General features: G+C 40.5%; 1 protein-coding gene across 2 annotated transcripts in view; it reads left to right on the top strand.

Moving 5' to 3' along the window:
* Zc3h6 (zinc finger CCCH-type containing 6) overlaps window positions 1-10,759 on the top strand; it is a 54,310-nt gene extending 43,551 nt beyond the window's left edge. For both annotated transcript variants that reach the window (XM_021156946.2, XM_029473222.1), the window contains exons 8-12: window positions 1,411-1,520; window positions 2,640-2,893; window positions 6,619-7,121; window positions 7,647-7,880; window positions 8,365-10,759. In XM_021156946.2, the coding sequence (XP_021012605.2) occupies window positions 1,411-1,520; window positions 2,640-2,893; window positions 6,619-7,121; window positions 7,647-7,880; window positions 8,365-9,812 (2,549 nt within the window). In that variant the 3' untranslated portion in view covers window positions 9,813-10,759. The remainder of the gene's footprint in view (window positions 1-1,410; window positions 1,521-2,639; window positions 2,894-6,618; window positions 7,122-7,646; window positions 7,881-8,364) is intronic.
* Window positions 10,760-17,650: the final 6,891 nt, after the last annotated feature.

The raw sequence follows: 17,650 nt of genomic DNA on the forward strand, positions 1-17,650 counted from the left end.
TTTTTTTTTTTTTTTTTTTTTTTTATTTATTACATGTAAATACACTGTAACTGTCTTCTGACTCACCACAAGGGGGCATCAGATCTCATTACTGATGGTTGTGAGCCACCATGTGGTTGCTGGGATTTGAACTCAGGACCTTCAGAAGAGCAGTCAGTGCACTTAACCACTGAGCCACCTCTCTAGCCCCAACAGTACTTTCTATAACTATTGTAATTGTTTTAAAATACATGTGTTTTAGTACAACTCTTAACCCTCATTGGAAAAGCTTCTATTTGTAGTAGATGGTGGTTAATACAGGCACATGAGTCTAGGTGCAGAGAGAGAGACTGGAAGACTAGTCCTAAGTGGGGCATACATGTCCCCTTCCCACCCAAGGCTCGGGAATTCTGGAAGAGTGGGCGGAACAGTATTAAGAGCCAAAGGCAAGAGATGACTATAAGGAAACAGTGTTTCCCAGACATAGCAGGACTGCTGTATGTATTAGCACAGGACAGTTGTGACAGCAAGTCCAAGATGTGGTACCTCAAGCCATGGAGAGGGGAGGTGGACAGGAAGTACCACCCCTAGCTGAAGCTATGGGCAATTGATAACAGGTAGGAGAGGAAAAGTCAGTTTTATTTAAAAGTGTTTTTCTTGGTGGGTCAACTATGCTCCAGTAGAAGGCTACACCCCAAGAATATATTGCTGTTTCTGGTTATTTAGAGGAGGAGCACCAAGTTGGGTGGATAGAGAAGGGAGTGTATCTGAGGAGACTTGAGGGGTGAATATTATCAAAACATTCTGAATGAAATGAATGAGAAAAGTAAAAGTATGTAGTTGTAGAATAAGAGTTTAATTTTTAAATGCTTTACATTATTATAATAGTGATCTATAATAAGTTATTAGGTTTGATTACAAAATCTTCAGTACAGTGGATACTAGTAGAGTTGGATTGATTTAGCTTCTTTTTAAATTGTGGTAAGTCTTAAGTGAGATACAATCTCAACAATTTTTAAGAAGGTATAACATATAAACGTTGATTCTAGGCACAATGTTGCATACCAGATTCCTGGAAGTGAATCATCTTTGCTGCAGTTCCTCTTTTGGACTGGGGATGATGGCTCAGTAAAGTACTTGTGCAAGCATGAGGGAGCTGAGTTCAGAGCCCAAGCGCCCATGCACAAGTTGGGTGCAGTGTCATGTGTGTGGAACCCTAGTGCTAGGGGTCAGACAGAGACACACTGATCCCTAGAAGTCACTGATAGCCAGTGTAGCTGAGTGAGGAGCCCCGGGGTCTATGATAAAGTCTGTCTCAAAGATTAAGGTTGAACTCTGACTGCCACATGTACAGCCTGGTGGATACACAGATCCACACACACACAATCGGCCTTGGTTTTACTTGATTTGTTCCTTAATATTTTTGTTTATGTGAATTTCCTTGCAAGTTCTATCATAGTGGAGCAAAGTGCTACCAAGGAGACAAGTGTAAGTTTTCCCACGATGATCTGACTAAAGAAACAAGGAAACTTTTGGACAAAGTGAGTAGTGTTTTTATATCATTGATTAGAAGTTTGTTAGAACTTTTCTCATATTTTACTTAAATCATATCTTATAAAGAGTATTTTATTAATTGGCTAGAAATTGAACTATTGTAGGTTTTGTCCTATTGATACAGTTTATTGTAAAATAGAATTATTGATCTAGGAATTTGAGAATATTTTAATCTGATCAGAATCTATTTTATTCTGACACTAAAAAAAAAAAAATTACTTTGACCAATACTCCAAACTGTTACAAGGGATCAGGATTAAAAAAAAAAAAACTGGGATTTTATCCAAAGATTGAAAATAAGTGCTGATGCATGTGTCCTTGGAGGGTCAAAAAGAGTGTGTCAGATCCCCTACAGTAGAGTTACAGATGTGTGAGCTGCCACGTGGATGATGGGTCCTTTGGAAGAGTAGCCAGTGCCCTTAACTACTGGCCATTGGTCCAGCCCTTAGTTCTCTATTTTGCTTAGTTCATATAATAGCTTTTTATTGCTTATATCTCTTCCCATAATACATCAGATTTCAATCATGTATATACCTAATAATGCATAAGAATAAATAAGATGGTAAACAGAATTCTCCCTAAAAGTTTACTTGGAAGACAAATTGCTTTGATTTGCATGTACCCAAAACCAGTTGATACAGAATCACCCCTTCTATTTTTTATATTAAACATTTAGAATACAGTTGAATAAAAGCTGTCTAAATTTCATTGTTACTAGGAGTGGAGAAATTTATATATTGTTCAGAGATGAGAGTATATGTGGCCACGCAGATGGGAATCCTAGGGGTTTCTGAGGTTGTAAGTTTCTTATTTGGAGATGGGTGTGTACATGTAATGCATGCAGATAAAGGAGCTAGGCCAGGTGCTTTATTACAGAGAGAGAGAGAAAGAGAGAGACAGAAGGGGTCTACACTAAATTATATCCTATGTTTGATTGCTGTAAAACCATTCTGAAATTTGTTCTGTATATTGAAGAGTTACCTATTTCTGATTGATTTAAACTTAATGTTAATTCTCTTTTTAACAAAAGTAGCATGCTGAGGTGTTTAATTTGAACTGTGAGGAGGGAAGCGTGTTCTGAAGCACTACCCTTTGCAATTGTTCAGGTGTTGAATGCGGATGAAGAACTTGCAAATGAAGACGAAAGAGAATTAGAAGAACTTAGGAAGCGTGGCATAACTCCTCTCCCCAAACCACCCCCGGGAGTCGGCCTTCTCCCGACCCCATCAGAGCATTTTCCGTTTTCTGATCCTGAAGATGATTTTGAGACGGATCTTTCTGATGATATGAAGAAAATTCCATCTCTTTTTGAAATAGTTGTAAAACCTACTGTGGATTTAGCACATAAAGTTGGAAAGAAGTAAGTTAAGCCCTCAAAATGGCAGCAGCCCTTTCCCTAAATCTCCGCATGGTTGGACACAGGCAGAGCAGCAGTGCCGCCTGGCATGAGGTTGCCCCATCGCTTTTCTCTTTGTGCTTACCCTTCTTTCCGGTCCCAGTGATTTTCTCTGCAGAATCTTTACACAACTTTAGACGCTCTGTCAAATAGTAACTCGAGGGGCACTGTGGTGGTGGTGGGGGGTGAATTTGACATTTCTTGCCCCTAGTTGTGAGCTTGCATTTTCAAATGGTTGGTACTGTCTCCAGTACATTTGGTTCTTTCTGAGGGTATTCCATGCCCAGAGAGAACACCACAACTAGTGTGAGCCGTAAGAGTATTTCAGTTAAAGTTAAGAGGAAAAGCAGATATGGTAGTAAATGTGCTTGTGATGTCAGCACGTGGAGACTGTGGGATGTGCTGCTTAGGTTTTGGTCAATTTGATACAACCTAGAGTCATCTGGGAACAGGAAACCTTAGAGAAAAGGCCTCCATCACACTGACAAAACTGGAGGCAAAACTGGAGGAACATTTTCTTTTTTTGTTGTTTTTTTTTGTTTGTTTGTTTTTTTTGTTTGTTTGTTTTGTTTTGTTTTGTTTTGTTTTGTTTTGAGACAGGGTTTCTCTGTATAGCCCTGGCTGTCCTGGAACTCACTTTGTAGACCAGACTGGCCTCGAACTCAGAAATCCGCCTGCCTCTGCCTCCCGAGTGCTAGGATTAAAGGCATGCACTACCACCGCCCGGCTACATTTTCTTGATTAATGATTGATATGGGAGAATCCATTCCACTGAGGCTCATGGTACCCTTGGGCAGGTGGACCTGGGCTGTATAAGAAAGCAGGCAGAGGAAGCTATGGGGCAAACCATTTGAGGTCCTGCCTTGAGTCTCTACCCCAGCTTCCTTCATTATGGAATGAGCTATAAGATACAGTAAACCTTTTCCTCCCCAGGTTGCTTTCGGTTGCAGTGTTTATCACAGCAATAAAAAGCAAACACACCAAAAAGCAAACACACCGGGCGCGATGGCGCACACCTTTAATCCCAGCACTTGGGTGGCAGAGGCAGGCAGATTTCTGAGTTCGAGGCCAGCCTGGTCTACAGAGTGAGTTCCAGGACAGCCAGGGCTACACAGAGAAACCCTGTCTCGAAAAAACAAACAAACAAACAAACAAACAAAAAGGCAAACTAGGACAGAACTGAGATAGTCGACGGAAATGGGAGGGTTGTGAGTTTAAGGGAACTCTGGGCTATATAATGAGACTCTGTTGCAAATTTTAAGAGGACGGGAATACCCACCATTTTGCTAATATTACATATCATATTCTAATTAGTGAACTAAGAGAAAAATTTAATACTTCATTACAGATATAGTGGGAGACTCATCACTGGACAGTTTCTCTCAATAAAACCAAAAATGAATTGATAAAATTAGTAGATATGATAAATAAGTCAGTAATAAAGGAAGTATTATATATGCCAGCAGTATTGGAGATCATGATCAGAGTTGTATGTTTAGATAGCAGGATTTAATGTGGTTGTAGAGAAGTCAATGACCCAGAAAAGAGGGACTCCTAGTGCTGGGATTCCAGGTGACTTTTATTGAGCCAGTAGTGAGCAGCAATTAAGAAACCCTGTCTGAAATAAAAGCAGGAGACACATGTGTTTCTACCTGCCAATGACATGAAATAATTAATTTCTTAAATACACAGGTTTCTAAATGGACATAAAATATCATACATAGATAATGTACTGGCTAGTTTTGTGTCAACTTGACCCAGCTGGAGTTATCACAGAGAAAGGAGCTTCAGTTGGGGAAGTGCCTCCTCGAGATCCAGCTGTAAGGCATTTTCTCAATTAGTGATCAAGGCGGGGAAGTCCTCTTGTGGGTGGTGACATCTCTGGGCTGGTAGTCTTGGCTATAAGACTTGGGATAAGAGAGCAGGCTGAGCAAGCCGGGAGAAGCAAGCCAGTAAAGAAGATCCTTCCGTGGCCTCTGCATCAACTCCTGCTTCCTGACCTGGTTGAGTTCCAGTCCTGACCTCCTTTATTGATGAACAGCAGTATGGAAGTGTAAGCCGAATAAACCCTTTCCTCCCTAACTTGCTTCTTAGTAATGATGTTTGTGCAGGAATAGAAACCCTGACTAAGACAAATTAGTACCAGCATAGTGGGGTATTCCTGTGACAACTTGACCATGATTTGGGGAGGACTGTGGAAAGACTTTGGAACTTTGGGCTAGAAGATCCATTAGGTGTTAAGAACTCTGTGGGATGTTGTGTAGGAGCTTGGAAGATAATGTTGAGAACAGTGCAGAAGATGGAGGCCTGGCTTGTGAAATTTCAGAGGGAAGATTAAAGACTCTTTTCAGGGCCATTGCTGTTTTGATTGTGAAGATTCTGTAGTTCTGGTTAGCTGGGGCTGAAGAATCAGCTGTGATTAACAAGATACCAGAACTACTGAAGCAAAAACTTTGCATTACTGGGACCATTGATGCTGGTTAGCTGGAGCTAAGAAATTAGCTATGATTAAGAAAAGACCAACATTGCTGAGGTGACATCTTCTGGAAAGTGTTTTCTGAAAACACAAAGAGGCTGTGTTTCAGAGATAGCCAAGGTTGTACTCCTGCTGCAGCAGGTCTTGGTAATGTGTAAGGATCACCCAGGTGGTACTGGTTTTGAAGGCATGAAGGGGTCACGCAGAGTAGCTGAGGCTTGGCACTGTGAGAGGCCATGGAAGGCCATTGGTGAAGGTACAGCCTCAGTTGCAGTTGACGGTCCAGGACTGTAGGGGTCACGCAGTGTTTTGGAGATGCCAGTACCACGAGATGACCACCAAGAGCAGCAGCAGCAGTGGAGTACAGGCATCTAGAGCCTAGAGGACAACGCGTGTGCTACAAAGGGCATGGCTGGAGAAGTGACCCAAGCCCTTGGAGGAGCCCAGAAGATCACGAGTTAGATCCCAGACATTGGACGGTTGGAGATTGATTTTTGCTTTTGATTGTGACTGTGCCCTGATAATTTTCCCTCTTGAAGGAAGAAAGTACTTTGGTGGAGCCCACATTTAAGAGACTTTGGATTTTAAAAAATATTGGATATTTTAAAAGGATTGAACTTTTAATATGTAAAGACTGTGGGACTTTTAAAGTTGTTTAGATCTTGGGGATGAATAAGAAACTAAGGGTTGAGGCTTACTAGTGATGTTTTTGTGTCAAGTTGACAAGGGGTCAATTTTATTGTCTAGTTTTGTGTCAACTTGACACAGCTGGAGTTATCACAGAGAAAGGAGCTTCAGTTGAGGAAATGCCTCCTCAAGATCCAGCTGTAAGGCATTTTCTCAATTAGTGATCAAGGGGGGAGGCCCCTTGTGGGTGGTGCCATCTCTGGGCTTTTATAAGAGAGCAGGCTGAGCAAGCCAGGGGAGGCAAGCCAGTAAAGAACATCCCTCCATGGCCTCTGCATCAGCTCCTGCTTTCTGACCTGCTTGAGTTCCAATCCTGACTTCCTTTAGTGATGAACAGCAATGTGGAAGTGTAAGCTGAATAAACCCTTTCCTCCCCAACTTGCTTCTTAGTAATGATGTTTGTGCAGGAATAGAAACCCTGAGTAAGACAGATAGTATTTACAAATATAATATTTTGTGTCTTCATTTTGAACTGAAAATTGCTGGGTTTTGTTCATTTGTTTGTTTGTTTGTTTTGTATCTATAGACCACCAGCATTTTACAACAGTACCTCACCACCAGGACCACAGTTTGAGGAAAGCAGTCACTGTCCACAGCATATGTACAGTTCTGAGTCAAGTCCAGGTCCAGGATCTAATGTTTCTCAAGGATGTGATAGTCCTGTGAGGCACCCAGGCTCCCCTGGACACCACCCTTGTGTAGGACCTCCTGGTCCACCAATGCAAGAGAACCCATCTTTGCCACCCGGTTCATCTGAAATTGTAGGCCCTCATAGTCAAGCTGGAGGGCTTGTTCAGCTGGACACACTACCAAGCATGGGTGGAGCTTACCATTCCCCAGGCTTTCCAGGACACGCGATGAAAGTCCCTAGAGAGAGTCACAGCTCTCCAGCTTCATTGTACCAGCAAATGCCTAGTGAGATGCAACGCAGTGCCGACTCTGAATCCATGCAAGGCTCAGCTGAATTTTACGATGATTACTACCCACAGCATGCTGCACATAATTTTCCACCACCTGATAACTCTGCTGGTAAGATTACTGATGGAAGCAACTAATCTCTTAAAATACTAAGGCTTTCTTTTCATTAAAAGCATGCATTTTTAAATTAAGTAAAATTGATGAAATTGAAACCTTGAAATGTTTTCAGTTTTTTCAAAACTATAGAAACGAAACTTTAGCAAGCTTTTTAAGCAATATAGTTTTCAATAATATTTTTTTAAAAAATTTAAAACAATAGAATTTAAGGTTTGTTTCTTTTGGGTTTTTGTTGTTGTTGTTTGTTTTTTGTTTTTCTGGGACTGGGCTTCTCTGTGTAGCCCTGGCTGTCCTGGAACTCACTCTCTGAGACTAGGCTGGGCTTGAACTCAGAAATCCGCCTGCCTCTGTCTCCCAAGTGCTGGGATTAAAGGCGTGCGCCACCATTCCCCGGCAGAATTTAAGTTTAAAAAAATATTTAATTATACAATTTAGAAGTCCAATGTGGTCACTAGGCGATCCTGACTCTTACACTTTGGTGGAGTTTGAGCGTACAGTGTCCTTTCTGTTGTGTCTTAGATGAGATGTGGCATGAAGAGTTTGCACAGCAGCAGCCTCCCATTGCTCATGACACAGCACACCTCGGGAGTGGGCCCAATTCCAGCAGCAGTATGACAAGTCACTGCCCTCTGTCTGCTTCAGGGCTCCCTCCTGCAGTGCAGAGAGCTCTTTTCATCCCGTTGACTCAGAGATACCAAGAAGATGAAGAACCAGCTGGCAGCCAGCCTCATAGGGCATCAAGCAAGGAAGAAGGTTTAGTAGCTCTTTAAATTGGTTCAAATGTGAAAATGAGTTCCTCCACCCCATCCGTGTCCAGTAGACCTTGTAGCTCAGAGTTCTTCCTGACTGTAGTTATAGGCTTCAAACAATGGTGGTGAAGGTTATGTTTATACATAAGCATAAATAAGACAGTAAATAGAGTACTCGTCCTAAAACTTATGTGAACAATACAATTTACCTTAACTGTGAGTGTACCTAAAACCAGTTGGTGAAAGATTAGCTCTTCTATGTTTCATCTAAACATTGAGAATACACTTGAATAGAAACTTTTTAACATTTATTGTTACTAGGGAGTGGAAAAATTAGTACTCTTGTTTGAGGGTGAAAGTACATGTAGCCAAGTAGATGGGGTCCCTTTTAGTGATTCTACTAAGTTCAGAAATACTGTGTTTGTAATCTTAATAAAGGTAAAATATAAGTGCTTTGTTTTTAACCATAAGCTTCTGTCTCTATTTAGATGATACAGTTAACTGGTATTCCAGTAGTGAAGAGGAAGAAGGAAGTGGTGTCAAGTCAATACTGAGGACATTACAGAAACAAACGGGAACTCTGAGAAACCAGCAACTCCCTCCCACAGAGCTCAGCATTCCTACTGATCCAAGACTCGCTAAAGAGAAAAGGAAAAGAAATCAAGTGGTTGACCCAAGACTTCGGACTGTCCCAAGGCCGCATGAGTCTGTCCCAGTGGACCTCAGACTTGTGTGGGACCCCAAGAAATTAAAAGGAAATGGAGGTGCTCCTGGGGGCTCTTCAGCTAGGGGAGCAAAGTTTGATTTACATCATACAAATGCTGGTGCAAATCACAAATCCAAAAGAAGAGAGGATGATGATGAAGATTCAGAAAGAGAACTGAGAGAAAAGGCCTTCTTGATACCTTTGGATTCTTCACCTGGCATGGTCCTCCAGGATCCAAGGTCACAGTTAAGACAATTCAGTCATATTAAAATGGACATTATTCTAAACAAACCCAACTTTGCAAAACACATTGTGTGGGCTCCAGAAGACTTACTTCCAGTACCTTTACCTAAACCTGATCCAGTATCTTCAATCAACTTACCTCTGCCCCCACTTATAGCTGACCAGAGGCTCAATAGATTATGGAATACAAAGAGTGATCATCAGGGTGCCCTGAGCCTTGATCCAACATCAGCAGCCAAAGCGAAACTGAGTCTAACACACAGAGAGGGCTGCTTAGAGCAGTCTGGAGACTTACACACTTCAGGAGGTAAACTAGGAGACCCTAGGCTGCAAAAGAGTTTTGATCCTAGGCTTCATAGACTGCCCAATACAGAGTCTCATCAAGTGACTGTAAAGGACTCACATTCATCAAGGAGTGCCCTGCCCTTAGGCAGATGGAACCCTGCTTTGTCACAGCCCTCAGCAGCAGCACCTGTTAATGTCGCTTCTGTGACTCCTCCCCCGTATGCCCCCAGACTCTCTTCAGAAGGCCTCCCACCCGGAACTTCAAGTTCAGTCCTTAGTGCCATTAGTTTGTATGATCCTAGGGATAAAGGTTCATTCTCTGCCATGGAGCCGTCAACCATTTCTTCAGGAGAAAATACAGAGAGCCAGAAAAAAAGTGGCTTAAACAATAGTGATAAAGACCAGCCTTCCCCTGGAGAAGTGACCGTACCACAGAACACTACTGCAGACATGGAAGTCCCTGTTGATGGGCCAGTAGACATGCAGGCAGATAGTCTCAGGAGTGCTGATAAGGTTCAGGTCCCTGCTGTGCACAGTCTTCCTATTCAGGCCTTAACAGGCTTACTTAGACCTCCATACAGTGATCCAAGGCAGGCAAGAGAATCAGGACAGGCAAGCCCAACCCCAGATGAAGAAACAGATGACAAACCTCTGAAAGAGGTTTTTAAGACGTTTGATCCAACGGCATCACCGTTTTGTTAGCTGTTGTGTAATTAAGCTGTTCTCACGCTGACTATCACAGATCTCTGCTGTTTTGTAACTTGTTTACCTCTATAGTTTATTTATTTTTTAAATTATAAACATTTTTCAGCTGCTAGTATCAGAACCACACGAACTTCTATCCTCTAAAGTCTGGTATTTTATATAATATTTTTATAACTTTAGGAGACTGTAGTATAGAAATACATATCATGTTAGGTTTAGTAAAAGTATTTTTATTGTTAAAAGTGAACCATCATGAACTCGACACTCAGCCTGAGTATATGCCAGTTGTCTTTCTTAATCGTTGTTTAGGTTAACAATGACCACTTTTATATGGTTGTTTAGTTTCAAGCAATATGATATGTTACTTTTGAAAATCAGTATTTTAACTAGGATCCTTTCTGTCAGCACAAAACTGATTAGTGAGTAATGCCAACTGCTACATAAAATGCAAGGTGAAAACATTTAAAACCATAATTAGCTTACTTTATTAGCATTGGCAATACTGTTTGTGTATATGAAGCACTTGAATGTTGTATCTTTTAAAAGTATTTTATTGTACACTGTATCATAGAAGCTGAAGGAATATAAATGTTTTGCTATAGTAAAATTTTTCCAGGTTCTCTAACAGAACTTTTAAATTTTAAGTTTTCATATTAAATAGTTATGAGTTTATTGCTGTATCACATTGTGATGTTTATGTATTTCAGTGTTTTGTCTTTAGCAACATAATTTTTATCTCTTTCAAATGATGTAACTGCAATAATTGTGCTCATCATGACTGTGGTAATTTTTAACAGAATTTTCAAGGTGAGCCTGTAGTAATTATTATGCTGATAATGTTTTAAATGTCTAGATTCTATATTTTCTCTTGCATAGCAAAAACAAAACAAATCACCCCACTGAGATGGCAGGTATATTCCAATGTATATGGTTCCAATAAACAACATTTTAGATCTCACACGACTGGTTCTATAACAGGGATCACATGTGTTTTAATTATTTAATGTCCCCATAGTTTAGAACTCTGATGAGAAGCTGTATTTTATGAAACGTAACTTGTATGCATTCTTGTATATTCATTGCAGCGCTTAGGTAACGGCACCTGTGTTTTATGGAGTGACTCAAACTCAGTGTTACACTGGCACAGTCTCTTGAACTTCTGGTTTATGGCAGTGTTTGCTGGGATGGTTCCAGTAAATCGCTGAAAAAGAGAATTTGCTGTAAGACAAAGGAAGTAACAGGGCATCCTTGGTTAGAGAGAGCTCTCACAAGCAATTTTGACAGTTCGCAACAAATGGTTTTGTTTCTATTTGTTGTCTAAAATGGCTCTGGACAACAGGGTTGGGTCAGAGATACTGTTTAAAGTCAAATAAATAGAAACTATTTTCTGACTTATTGTCCAAATGAACATTACTGTTAAATAAAAAGTCAATAAAGTAGATAAAATGGACAGAATAAAAAATATTCCAAAGTAGTAAAATTTTCTCTTTTATCAGAATTTTTGAAAAATCAATAAAATGGCTAAATTTTAGTGAATCAAAAATTGTAACAAATTTTTAGTTCCATTCATGCATTTATCCTTATTGCTGAATTAGTAATACTTCTAAAAACACAAGAAGATAATTTACCTTATTAAACACAAAACTCTCTTAACAAAAGCTCTTTTTAATAACTTTTAAACCCTACTTTTAAAAATTAATTCCAGTGATGGGATATTTGTTTACTCATTTCATTGTTTTAGTTCCTGTTCTATTGTTGTGAAGAGGTGCCGTGACCAAGGCTACTCTTACAAAATAAGACATTTAATTGGGGGCTTGCTTACAGTTTCGGAGGTTTAGCTCATTATCAGCCTGGTGGGAAGCATGGTCGGAGCAAGGCAGCACTCAGGGCCTTGGAGCAGTAGTTGAGAAATACATTCTGGTCCGTAGGCCAAGGAGAGAAAGTGGGCTTGCTTGGCATGGGCTCTTAAAACCTCAAAGCCCATCCCCAGTGACACATTTCTTCCCACAAGGCCACGGTTCCTAACCCTCCTTATTCTTCTCAAATAGTGCCACTCGATGAGGATGACTAAGCATTCAAATATATGAGCCTATGGGGGCTATTATTCAAACCACCATACTTAGGAGTCTATTAGCTAGTGTCCTAAAGGCTGTTTCACTAAGCCAATTTTATCTTATAAGCTGATACTACATTTTATATGAAAGCAATGTTTAAAATAATGCTTTTGGATACTACATTTTATATGAAAGCAATGTTTAAAATAATGCTTTTGGCTTACACAATTATTTGGGATTGAAATATTAGCTTAGGGTATATTGCTCAGAACCTGTCAACATAGAAATCTTCAAACCCCCTTTCTGACTTTCTCACAAGAATGTAACAAATACCTACTTCTCCCAGTTAGTAAGTTCTTCATTCAGATGGACTGGTGCAAACTTTCCCCAAAGGCTTAGATAGTTGAATAGTTAGTCCAGTTGGAGCCACTGTTGGCTTAGGGGAGGGTTAGGAATGTGGCCTTGCTGGAAGTGTGCCATTTGTGGCTGGCCTCGAGAGTAAACAGAACTTACTTTGAGTTTGCTTGTTTTTGTGCTTGTCTTTGAAGACGTGAAAGGAGGCACATTATGCAGTGATGTGTACTTAGGTTTTTGACTTTTCACTTTCCCTAGGACTTGAGACCTTAGTGCTCCTGGTAGTCCTATTTATTTTAAAAGTGGGAGAGCAGTTGAGTGGAAAAGTCTTGTTTAAATGGAAAAGTCACAGGAGGGGAAGAACAGAGAACTTTTGAGTGACTCAAAGTTTAAAGACAGCAAATTCACATTCTTGTTCTGGTTGATTTCTAAACATCATCTCAACGTCTAATTTGTTATCTGTGAGATATAAATAATTTCGGTAGTTCAGAGGTTTGAGGTAGGGAGGGAATTGTTTTGGTAAAGTACTTGAAAATACAAATTTGACTTCTATATGTAAGTCACAGACATGTTCTTACATTCCTATCAGAGTCATTAAGTTATGTAGAGTTCATAATACATCTGCGTGCTTCCAGGGTTCCGAAGCTTCAGATGCGCACTAAGATCACAAGATGAAAATTGTCTGAGAAATTGTCTTATAGAATATTAACCCACCAGGTTAGCAAGTGTTAGTGTGTAAGAGACACAGAACTTTCTACCATAGAAGTACATGATTTGTAGTTGGTCATAATGATCTGATCAGTCTGCTTTACATTGGATGGATGTTGATGGAAGCCACCAGTTGGTGTGTTGCTGGGCCATGTTGTATGTCTGCTTAGATAGCATGTGAGGGTGGAGTGGACAGACATCTATTCAGTGTTAAAGCCATTGGTTCTTAGAAACAACAGAGATACTGACTGAGGTGGGCAGGGGACCACACTGGCTATACACAAGAGTTATTCATGTTGTGAAGCATTTTTTTAAAAAAATGAATATATACTACTAATGCTTAAAAATATTAGCTCTTCAAGTGATCAGTCGCCACACTTGTGACTCACTCTTGATTTGATATAAACAGTTTTTGTTTTCCTTCAGTGCTGGAGATGGAGCCTAGAGCCTCAGCATGCCAAGCAATAGCTGCCACTGCACTGCACTGCACTCCCCAGCCTTCCCTGTGGATCCAAGTACCCTTATAAGGACATTAAGGTTGGAAGAAATGGTGACATTTGCATTTTGTTAGTGTCTTATCAAAGGAGGTTGATCTGTAATTTATTATAAAGAAATGAACATGCAGAGGCTGAATGTTTAAACGAATGTTTTTTCCTAGCCTTCCATTGCCATCATGCCTTGGAGTTGTCAGTGATGCACATTTACATGCAAGAAGGAGCGTGTGGCCACCCACTCAGTTCAGGTAAAATGTCACCTACCTTCATTGTACAGCTTTTCCTCAAGGCACTTGTGTGTGTGTGTGTGGGGGGGCATTTAAAATAGGATAATGTGTTTTCAAGAAACAGTATAATATTTTCTTTTATATATTACAGTCAAGAAATAGTCATTTGGGGGCTGGAGAGATGGCTCAGCAATTGAGAGGACTGGCTGCTCTTTCAGAGGACCAGGGTTCAATTCCCAGCATCTACATGGCAGCTCACAATTGTCTGTAATTCCAGGATCTGACATCCTCACATAGATATACAAGCAAAACATCAATGTACATAAAATATAAATAAGTAAATAAATTTAAAATATTTTTAAAAGAAGTAGTTATTTGTATATTAACCTGTCAAATTTTAAGACAATTTTACATTGCTTATGCTATGCTTGCTGCCCCAGCCACCTCATTCAGAAAGGGGCTCAGCATAGACCCAAGGTTCAGGGGTCACATGGAGTTTCAAGCGTGCATAAGAGTAGGGTGTCTGGTGGCCCCTGTTCACAAGGGCTCTGCTGCAGGGGACAAGATGTCCAGACTTGGCAACCTGCTTGCTATCAGACCCACAAACACCATCCATCTGGCCTGAAACCCAGGCTGTCCCTATTCAGGACAAAGCATTTTGTTGGAAGTTTCCAGTGTTGTTATTTAATTTCCCCAAATTGTATATCAAGTTTTGGAGAAATTCTGCTTATACTGTTTCATTTGGGAAGGTTTATTTACACCAATTTACTAGAATAACTAAACTGTTCATTTGTCCAAAGAATACAACCAAGGGTACACTTTGCTGAACCGATCAACTATAACATTAAGGGCTAACAAATCACTTGGGAAAAGGCAGAATTCTGATTTTTTTTTAATTTAGTAATTAGTTTTCTAACTGGGATTTTCTGCCATGGCACGGTTGCAAGTTTCTGTAGTGTTTTTGTACTGGAATCTCTATTTGCCCAGTTTAAATTAGAAGCATTCCCAATAGTGTATGTCTGGAAGTGTGTTGTTTTGCTCTAATTCCAGCATTTCAAGTGGAGCCGGGTGCACATGCAAGCATTTATTAAAGGGGCTCATCTCAAGCCTTCCTTGAGGCACAGTACATTGCTCTTGAGCAAATCAGAGAAATTATGCCTTATGTAACTGTATAGATTAGCAGCACTTAAGGCCACTTCCTGCCTCTGATTTCACTCTAGGAAGCCTCTATTAACATTAGCTTTCAGAAACGTCCATTCTTTTGACATTGTGACATCATGTCATCTACAGAGTTTGCAGTGGAGAACTACACAACTAAACAATGTTAAGTTGATGGGTTTGTTTGAACTTTATCCATTGCTGTCCTTGGATGTGTGCCGTGTACAGGGTATAGGTTAATTCAGCCTAGAAGATGTGAATCTGATGGATTGCTAGGAAATGAACTGTAGGAACTCTCTAGGGTCAAAATGGGATCTCATTGCAGCAGGGATGCTCAGTAGCCCTTCAAGGTCCGGGAACATGCTAAGATGGTTTCTGGTTTCTGTCCTAGTCTGTTCAATGCTCATGTTCAATGAAGAGACATGAGGACTTCTGGAGCTCACTGGTCAGCTGGTCTTGCTGAGTTGGTGTAATGGCTGTGTCATATTCAGTACCCCCACTATGTTTTTCTCCATGCTTCATTTTCACAGTCCTACCCATCTTTCTTGATGTTCCTTGAGCCTCAGAGGAGGTGACACAGATGTCCCCTCCATGCCAAGCACTCATCAGACACTTATTCCAACACTTTGGCTAGTTATGAGTCCCTGCTTTGACCATTGACCTCTGCCAGAATAGGCTTCTCTAACCAAGGCTAAGATCTATATTAATAATCTATGGGTGTAAACACAAATATTTATAAGGTAGTTTAAGTACATGTTGACAAAACATCAGTGGTAGATTCCTTATAGGGCCAGTGACCCACATAAACATAAAGTTTTAACCAGTTCTACAATACCAGGTACAGACTTTATCTTGTGGGACACTTCTCAGATCCAGTCAGGAAACAATTGGTTACTGCCTAAACATTCATGTCACTATTGCACCAGTAAACAAATCTTGCCAGGAGATCAATATTGAAGCTCTTAGGATCTGAGTGTGATTCTGGTGGCTGCATAGCACCATCAGGCATTGTGAGTTCTAGCCAGCAGGAAGCTTCCAAGTCAATTCCAGCTTGGTTCTCTGCGTCCGTATTTGTGTCCTCCTGGTTGGTAGCAATGGCAACTACCTGTATCATTTGTTATATTTTATACTTTTTATGTTATAGTAATGAGTCTGTCTAATTTCTCACTATTGAATCTTAATTTGTTTCCTCTTCCCTCTAAGGGTTTTCTTCTCCAGGCATTCCTGTTCTGCCCAGGTTCAGGTCTGCACTTGCTTCCTACACATTAAAGCCACCCAATGGGATTTTTGCTCTGGCTATAATAAAGTAACACAGCTTGTCTTTCTTCCTTAAACAGCTATGAGTGAGGTAGGCAATAAAAAACAATACAAGAAAGCCTATGAAATCAAAATATGCTTGTTTAAGAAGTTTATTAAAGTTAATGAACCACTAGCCACAATAATGTGGGAGAGAATCAGTGTATAAACTAACTATATAAGAACTGAAAGACATAATGTAATTAATTATATGTTTGACAGAAAAAAGAATAATGCAGAAGTATTATCCACAGCACCATTCAAGTACGTTCAATAACTTACGTTCATAGTAATTTTATTCAGAATAGTCAAAATTGGGAAGAACCCAAATGTCCAGCCATTGCTGAGTAGGTAAGATGTGGTGTGTCCCTAAACTAGGAAGAAAAGAAGTGCCAATACAAATGCACTTTCAGAATCTATTCGAAGCATGTAAACCAGCCCAGAAAAGTACTTTACTATTCTACTTATAGGAAGTGTCCAGTCTATAAATCTATAAAATAAATCTATAAAATAAAAGTACAGAAAGTTATTAACAGCTACTAGGCCAGGGTAAGAGGAGAAGACCACTGGACAGATGTTCTTGGGCATGACTAGAATATTCTAGAACTGCCTTATTGTGTTGATGCTTGCATAACTGTATGAGCATTAAAAACCGTTAAGGGATATATATACTTTAAGTGTATGAATGATATGGGAATTAGCAAAGTGGCTTAAAAGACGGTGAGCAGAAGAGTGAAAGAACAGATGGGCCAAACAGGAAACCAACAGGCCTCTCTTCTGAGCACCTTCACTCCAGTGTCTGCTGTTCTTTTTTAAATCTCTCTGTATCACAGACAGACAGGAGCATTCCCCGTTAAGTCTAACCAGGAATGCTGTCAGGGAAGCTCTGTAAGAGCAGGCCTTGGCCTCACATACCTATGTCTCCGATTCAGCCCAAGAGGCAGGCCTCACAAGCTGCCAAAGTCCTGCTCAAGACAGGTCGACTGGGAGACGACTCCTCAGCTTTACAATGCTTCTTGGACCAGGGCTGCCAAGGCTGGGAGTTTCCTTGTGCTTCTTTTTCGTAAACCCAGCTCATCACAGTCTTCATTTGAGGCTTCTTGAAGTCGGTGTTGTAGTAGTTTCCTCTTCCACTGAGTGCAGAAGGCAGCGACCTCCAGCTCCTCTGGATCTGAGGAAGGCCATCTCAATCCCTGCAAGAGTGAAAAGATTCTGCAGCTCAGAGCTGAAGTCGATACTCACTAGTGGCTGGGGATGCTGAACACATGTTCTCAGGGTCACCAGTTGGAACTTGCTCTTACAAGGTTCCTTCTAGAGTGTTAGGGCTGCCTTTCTGGTATGACAGCTCTTGTTTTACACCATCAAACTATTGTGTTTGAAGGCAAGTGGAGGCCGCCCACCTGGAAAAGCAATGAGAAGTAGAAAAGATTTTATATTTATCCCACTGAAATGTTCTGAAAACAGCCTAAATTTGCTTCTCAGCAGTTAAGAACACTGGTTGCTCTTCCTGAGGACCCAGCACCCATCTGACGGCTCACAAACAC

The sequence above is a fragment of the Mus caroli genome, chromosome 2 (assembly GCF_900094665.2).
Source record: "Mus caroli chromosome 2, CAROLI_EIJ_v1.1, whole genome shotgun sequence".
Classification (NCBI taxonomy): Eukaryota; Metazoa; Chordata; class Mammalia; order Rodentia; family Muridae; genus Mus; species Mus caroli.